The 8,438-nt window shown below is 20.8% G+C and overlaps 2 protein-coding genes across 2 annotated transcripts; one reads left to right on the forward strand and one right to left on the reverse strand.

Annotated features, from left to right (window-relative positions):
• Positions 1 to 3,147: 3,147 nt before the first annotated feature.
• Phum_PHUM167300 lies at positions 3,148 to 4,452 on the reverse strand (the record flags this gene model as incomplete). The annotated part of the gene is made up of 5 exons (XM_002424932.1): positions 3,148 to 3,298; positions 3,390 to 3,676; positions 3,790 to 3,932; positions 4,047 to 4,197; positions 4,303 to 4,452. 5 exons carry the CDS (start codon positions 4,450 to 4,452, stop codon positions 3,148 to 3,150), a joined length of 882 nt encoding a protein of 293 aa, XP_002424977.1.
• A 1,093-nt stretch (positions 4,453 to 5,545) lies between these two features.
• Positions 5,546 to 7,918, forward strand: Phum_PHUM167310 (protein inhibitor of activated STAT2, putative; the record flags this gene model as incomplete). Its single annotated transcript, XM_002424933.1, has 7 exons — positions 5,546 to 5,709; positions 5,801 to 5,993; positions 6,239 to 6,553; positions 6,626 to 6,866; positions 6,954 to 7,188; positions 7,416 to 7,545; positions 7,631 to 7,918. 7 exons carry the CDS (start codon positions 5,546 to 5,548, stop codon positions 7,916 to 7,918), a joined length of 1,566 nt encoding a protein of 521 aa, XP_002424978.1.
• Between the last annotated feature and the right edge of the window lie 520 nt (positions 7,919 to 8,438).

Here is an 8,438-nt window from a genome sequence, read left to right on the forward strand (position 1 = left end):
TTTTTTTTTTTTTTTTTTTTCTATAATCAGAATTATCATTAATTAAAAAAACTTTATTTTATTATTATTATTATTATTAATAATTATTTTTTTTTACAATGCCGTTATGAGCAAGATTTATTTATAAATTTTTTAAAATTTTTTTTATTTAAAATAGTAAATTGTAAATGTTTGAAAATATTACTGACCGGATGGGAGGAGGTGGTGGTGGTGGTGGAGGAGGAGGAGGAGAAGAAGGAGATGATGGTATATATTTGCACAATTTGTTAAAATCGAAAATTTAAAAAAAATATATATACATATATATTACAAATAAATATCATGTATCAACTTAAAATAAAAAATAAAACTTGTAAAAGAGCATTTAAATTTAATTAAATGAAAATTTAAAAAAAAAAAAAATATTAATTAACTACTATTACTACGTTAAAAAAACATTTTTAACCACATTGGTATTTTATGTATGAAAAAAAAAACTAATTCTTACTGTAGTGTATAATAATAATAATAATTATCGAAACAATGAGATTAGTAATCATTATTATTATTCCTTTTTTTTTTTTTTTTTTTTTTTTTTCATCTCATCACCTTATTATATATATACGGGGGGTCTAAATAATGCATTGAATAAATTTTTTTTATTTTATTATTATTATTATTATTATTTTTTAATGAACTTTTTTTTTTTTTTTTTAATTTCGTCGTAAACGAAATTTAGATTTAATAAAAAATAATTTATTTGTAATAATAATTTTTTTTTTTATTACTACTCGTCAATTTGTTTATTATTTAAAAAAAAAACAGGTTGAAATAGGGGGGGGGGGCTGAATGTAAAACGATCATTTATATATATACATAATTTATAATTATCATTTTTTTTTTTTTTTTTAAATAATTATATCAATAAAAAAATTTTTTTATTTATATATTTTAAATACCTTTAAAGAGAGAGAGAGAGAAGAGAGGGTTTTTTTCTTTTTTTTTACTATAGGTTTTACTTATTTAATAAATTTTTTTTTTAAATGCTTTGATAAAGTGAAACATTTTTTGTGCCTTCAGTTAAAGAAAATTTTTTTTGTTTAATTATTATTATTATTATTATTATTATTATTATTATTATTATTATCATTTTTGACTGAAGAAGAAGTAAAAAAAAAAAAAATAATTTATTCGCTCAAGTAATTTCATATTATCGATCAATTTTTTTTAAATAAGATTTGCATGTTTTTTTTAATTATTATTATTATTATTATTATCATTATTATTATTTTTATATATTGTAAGTAATAATTTAATCAATATATATTTTTAAGTAGGTTTTTTTTTTAAAAATTATCCCATTAAAGATTGCAAAAACAACAAAAAACGAAAAAAATTTTTTTTTTTTTTTGTTTTTCCTCATATTATTATTATTATTAATTTATTTTAATTAAATTTATTCATATAATTATCTAATTAATAATAAAAAAAAAATAAAATGAATAACTTTATTATATTAATAATAATAATAATTGAATGAATGGTCCAATTAAAAAAGCAATATCTTAGATAGATAGGAAAAGAAAAGAAAATTTGAATAAAAAAGGATTTAAATGAAATAATAATAATAATAATATTAATAATAATAATGATGATGATAAATGAAAAAGTTGTTGTGTACTCCCCTCCCCTCTCATTACTTTCTGCAAAACATTTTTCACACTTTTTATTATTATTATTATTTTTTGTTATTTTAACAACAAAAAAAAATTTATAATTATCGATTTTTATATTATATATATATATAAACATTTATATTTTGATGTTTTAATAAGTGCGCATTAAATAAATAAATAATTAGGTAAATAAATAAATAAATAAAAATTGAAAAAATAATTATTATTATTATTATGTATTATGTCTGACGTGTAATAGTCTTTATTAAAAAAAAAATGGTGCGGTTTATTTATTTTTACTTTTTTTTTTTTTTTAAATATTAAATAATAATGATTGTTTTAAATAAATAGTAATAATAATTTTTAAGTATTTATTTATTATTTTTATTTATTTATTTTTCATTTCTATTCATTTGGTGTATGATACATAATTTTTTCATGTGAAAAATTTATTTTTGAAAAAATGGAATCCTTTTATTATCATTATTATTTTATTTTTAATAACAATATGTCAATTATTTGAGGCTTTTTTTTACCCTCCTTATTTATTTAATTTTAAAATTCTATAAATATTAATAATTTTCCAAAATGGCGGAAAAATTTATTATTCCTCTATATAATTCAATTTAAAAATAATTAACATTCGTTCCTTTTATTATTTTTATTTATTATTATCATTATTTATTTTTTTATAAATTCTATAAATCATTAGCGAAATGATAAAAATAATAATAATAATAATAATTACACGTTTAAACATGCTTACGTGAAATTTTTTTTTAATAAATAAATAAATAAAATTTTATCTAACCCTTAAAGTTCTTATAATTAAATTTTGTCATCAAATTTTAAAATAATAAATTTATTGTAACAAACGACAGGAATAATAATAATTATTAATACATAATATTTATTTTGATGTAAAAAAGATTGATTGATTGATTGATTATTTTTTAATCACGGTTAGAATCAAATAATTATCTTGCCAAATTAATTTAGTTTTTTTTTTTTAATTAAATAGTTTGCTTAAATAAAACAATTTTCGGATAAAAAATTAAATAAATTAAATTTATAAATATGTTCAAACTGTTGGAAAATTATTTGTTTTTATTTCAATTAAATTTTTTTTTTTTTTTGTAGCAAATAAATAAAAGATAATTTTTACTAAGGACATTGTTTCATTTTAATTTTTTTTTTTTTTTTGAGTAAATTATTTTTTTTATTAAAATCCATTTATTATTATTTATGTATCTTAAAAAAATCCGTCTATAAACATCCATTTTTCAACAGTCACCACAAATCTTTAGGCATTTTCTGTAAATAATAATAATAATAATAATAATAATAAATAAATTTCTTTTGGTGGGGGGAGTGAGTGGGCGGGAATTAAATTAAAATATATAATTTTATAAATAAATCGACTCACTTTTAAGGCCGACGCTCTTTAGGCACGACTTAAAATATACATTCAGGTATGTGAATAAATTTTTTTTTATAAAGCAGAAGCTCCGGAAATAATTTCTATTAGTTCTCTAGTTATAACTGCTTGTCTGGTTCTGTTAAATGTTAATGTCAGTTTATTTATCATTTCCGATGCATTTTTCGATGCATTGTCCATTGCAGTCATTCTCGATGATTGTTCGCTATAAATTAAATTAAATTATTTATTTAAATAATAATTGTCAAAATAATGATTTTTTTTTTTTTTTTTTTAAAAAAAAAGAAACCACTTGCCTGCACGCTCCTTCTTTCATTGAATAAAATAATAGGGCTGCTATGGAAAATTCTAAAAAAGACAAAATTGTCTCTTCTTCTTCATCTTCTTCCAATTCGTAGGTCTTAAAATTCTTTGAACCTTTTATAAGTTCTACATTATGAAAAGTAATATTATCTGTTACATATGATACAACGGAACGAAATCTATTATAAATAATTTTAGCCGTATCATATTCAAAATCGGATTCCATTATTTTTAATGCGAGTTTTGATGCATCCCTAAATGTCGGAGGAAGTCGGCCAACCTAAAAAAAAAAAAAAAATTAACGTGTCATTCTTAATTAAATTTTCCCACGTGACACTTCAATTGAACAAAAAAAAAAAAAAAAAGAAAAAAAATACTTTCTTCTTGACAAACCAATATAATATTTTTAGAGAATAATCTTTGCAGTAGAGACCTGGATTTATCGCCAACACAAACAATTTTAAAATTATCTGGAATTCCGTCATTTGATGTTCGAATTACTTTTGCAACCGAAGAATGAACAGCTCCACACAATCCTAAAAATCATTAACTATTATTTTGACTATGGTTAACGATTTTTTCCACCATTTTGAATCGATAAAGAATAATCATTTTTCTCTTTAAAATAAAAAAAATATATATATATTTACCTCTGTCTGATGTCATTGCAATGAACAATGTTTTTTTAAGTTCTTCAGTTTTTTCAATTTGTACTTTGTCATGAAATATTTTTGTACCATCTCCTAATGGTTTAACTTGTTTTAAATCTCTTTCGGCTCTGGCATATTTTGCTGCTGACACCTATTCTTAATTGAGCACAAATGCAATAATTATTTAATTAAAAATTTTCCATATAGGAATGAAGTAAAATTTTTATATATATATTATATTTATTATGATTCTCACCATTTTCATTGACTGAGTTATTTTTTGTATATTCTTAACGGATTTTAATCGAATTGAAATGGCTTTTAAAGTCGCCATTTCACGAAATTCCCCATTTTTTTTAATTTTTTTTTTGAACATTAAACTTACTTTAGGTGAAAACCTGAACATTATTTTACTTTCAAAAGTAACTGATAATTCACTTATTAAATAATATATTTATATATATATTTTTAAAACTTTTGACGGATTTTATTTTTAAAAACTGTCTGAATAATTAAGTTTTCAAAATACTTTTTGCCCTTCCATGTGCATAAATTTTAGTTTTGGTATTTTTTAGTGCAAAAAAAAAAAAAAAAAAAAAAAACAAATGACGGTTGACTTATTTTATGGTAGCAAAAATTGAATTTTAAAATGTACTTTATATTATTTATTTATTTATTTATTTTTGGATTATATTATATTTAAAATGAAAATTTATTAATTTTATTTTTTTCCTTTGGAAAGTAAATTTTGACGTATTTTATTAATTATTTAATAAAAAATAGAATATTTTATTTATTTTTTTTTTAACGATTCAATATATTTTGCCTGGAGTGATTGGTGGTTGAAAATAAATATACACATACATATAATATTTATATTTATTTAAATTAGTTAATAATTTATTTAAATAAAAACATTTAATTTAAATAAGGAATATAAAATAATAAATAGAAAATATTTTATGGAAAAATTTCGGTATTTTAAAAATAATGTTTTAAAGTGTAGTAATTTTTGAAATTTAATTTTTTTACAAAGAAATCACTTGTCAATGTTGCCAAAATTGTGAAAACAATACTGTGATAATGTATAAAAATGTTCTTATCATATTAATAATTAATTTTTTATTTAATTAAATGTAAAAAAAAAATACATGTATACAAAATTTTTAAAATGGCCAGTAAAGAAGAGCTTAAGGTAAAAAAAAAAACAAAAAATAAATTTTAAAAAGGAAAAAAAAAAAACTATAAAGTAAATTATAAATGCATTGTTATGTAAACAATTTTCTGCATCTTTCAATATTTAAGGCGTACCATTGTACTTTCTATAATTAAATATTATTGAATTATTTTAATTTAAAAAATATATGTGCAAACATAAATTCTAGCTTTCGGGACGGTTACGTTTAATCCATTTCAATCAAAAATCAAAAATGACAAATAAATAATTGTCTATAACATTCAATATGTAACAAAGTAAATCAATGTTTTTATTCTAGACTATGATTAAATGTTTTCGAATTCCCGAGCTACAGTCACTTTTAAGTTTTGCTGGTAGAAGTAAAATTGGTAAAAAACAAGAGCTACAATTGAGAGCTTTAATGTTGTTAAAATTGCAATCTGAACCAATAGCATTTAAAATAAAACAACTATACAATTTAATGCAGTAAATATTTAGAACTTGAAATATTGCTATAGTTTTTTCTATGTTTTTAAAAAGGCATTTATAACTGTTGTGCAATTAATAATAATTTCAGGAATTGCTACAATAGTAATACAATTCAATTCCCCTGTGGGGAAATATGTGTTTCTCCTTCTTCAACTGAAGATGTAAATAAAGATATTGAAAAAATACTGGAAAAGGATGATGAGGGTATAGCTATAGTCGATAATATAGATTATCAAAAATCTAGTTTACTTTACGAAAATAAACATTTTTCACCTAATAAGGTAAGAAATCATCTATTTAATGTTTTTGAATGTTAAAAAATCAAACATGGTGAATTTTTAAGTTTAAAATGTTAATCCTTGATTCACAATAGAATAATATCATAAGCCTTGCAAATGAAAGCATGTAGAAAATAATTGTACAAAACAAAAAGTTTTTTCGTTACAACATAAAGTTTAAAAATAATTTACAATATTTGTATTATTATATTTATTTTACTTGCTAAAAGCCATATTTTTTTTTTTAGTTATTATTAGATGCCACTTGCTGTTCTAATTACTCGGATATACAATTTAAACCACTTCCTTTTTATCAAGTATTGTATGAGTTATTAAAGCCAACATTTTTAGTTCCTAAAGACTGTCACATTCAACAGAAAAATTCATTTTCATTTTACTTTTCACCTGAACAAGTTGCAGAAATATGTCTTTCAACAGATTTAGAACAAAAGTACATTATTCAACTTCGATTTTGTGTGATAGATGATAGAACAAATCAACAAAGTGACACTTATCCTGCTGGTCTTATTGTATGGGTCAATGATAAATTTTGTTATGTGCAGGTAAAATTATTTAATAAAATTTAAATTGTAATTTTTATATAGATAAATATAAGACTAATTATAAAATTTCAGGAGTTATCAGGGAAAAAGAAAAAGGGAATGTATTTAAAGGAAATTTCAGTGCCAATCAATATAACATCATTCACAAAAATTGATTCCTTACAAGAAAACAAAATTGACATTCAGTGGAATATTGAAAGTAATTTAGCTTATGTGATTGCTGTATTCGTTGTACGAACTAAATCATCTCAAGATTTATTGGAGAGCTTAAAGGAAAAATCTATTTACGATGCAAATTACACTAAAAAAATGAGTGAGTCAGTTATAGTTAAATTTAAATAAGTAATAACATTCAATTATTAAAAAAAAAACAAATTTTTTTTTTGTTTGATTTTTATAGTAAAAGATAAACTATTAGAAGAAGCTGATAATGAAATAATGACAACTTCTCTTCGAATATCATTGTTGTGTCCCCTGGGAAAAACTCGATTTCAATTTCCTTGTAGAAGTACTCGCTGTCAACATCTTCAATGTTTTGATGCTTTTTTATTTTTGCTTATGAATGAAAAAAAACCTGTTTGGGTGTGTCCCATCTGTGATAGTTCTGCTGAATATGAAACACTTTGGATTGATGGGTAAAAATAATTTTAGTTTTCTGTTTTTATATCAAATTCATATTTGCTCACAAACTATTCAATATTAGTGGTTTAAATTCGATAAAAATTTTAATTAATAATTTAAATAAGGTAAATTTTCGTTGCATTGAATTTATTTATTCATTCTTACAAAAAGTTCAAAAAAAAAAAAAAAGAATGATATTTTTACTTACTGGAATTTTTAAAATAAAATTTCTTTTTTCTAGTTACTTTCTAGAAATTTTGAGTTCTAACAAGTTATCGACAAGCATAAATGAAATAGAACTTCATGATGATGGATCTTGGTCTACTGTTGTAGTAAAAAAAGAAGAAGAATTCGATAATGATGATTGTTCAGTAAGAACTTTTTGTTTTTTCTTTGTTGTAAATGTTTATTTAATTTTTATTATGAATTATTATGAGATTTCATTTCGTTTTGCAGTTGGTAAAAATTGAAACTGAGGAAGAAATTGTTGATGTTATAATCGATGGTAGCGATTCGAAAAAATCAAACCAGACAACAAAATCATCAAAGAAAAATTCAAAAGTAAAAAATCGTAAAATGGATAGAAATGATGTTTATTCAAATAGTGAAAATAGTGTAACAAGTGTTAAGAAAATCGATGAAATTGATTTGACTATTTCTGATTCTGATGATGAGCCTCTAATATGGTACAAAAATAAGCAATCAAAGCATTCTTATGGTTGGTATAAAACAGAAAAACTATGATAAATAATAATGAATGAACAATATATATATATATATATGAATTTTAATTTTAATTATATTTCAGAGAAAAGTGAAACTTCAATAAATGCAAGTTTAAATTCAACTCAAAGTTCTCCATCTATAATTAATTTGGAAGACAGCGATGCAGAGTATTTAGATATATTTGCAGTAATTTGAGGTATTACACAGTAGATTTTCATTTTCAATTCTTATTGTTAAAGTAAGAATATTTAATTAAATTTTAAATTTTACTCAGTATTATGTAGAATCTCGTATAAAAGTATATTATATATATATATATATATATATATATATATATATATATCCGGATTTTTATTAGATGAGCATTCTAGACACATAATAATAAATTATACTCATTATTAGGCATAAAAAAAAAAAAATGTACATAAGTTTAATTTGGGAAAATGAAATTTTAAACGTTATTTTATTTATTTATTGACATAATTTTAAAAAAATGTAGATTATTTAGTAAATCTTCAAAAACTAATTTTATGAAATC

Source organism: Pediculus humanus, genomic scaffold (genome assembly GCF_000006295.1).
Source record: "Pediculus humanus corporis 1103172107513 genomic scaffold, whole genome shotgun sequence".
Classification (NCBI taxonomy): domain Eukaryota; kingdom Metazoa; phylum Arthropoda; class Insecta; order Psocodea; family Pediculidae; genus Pediculus; species Pediculus humanus.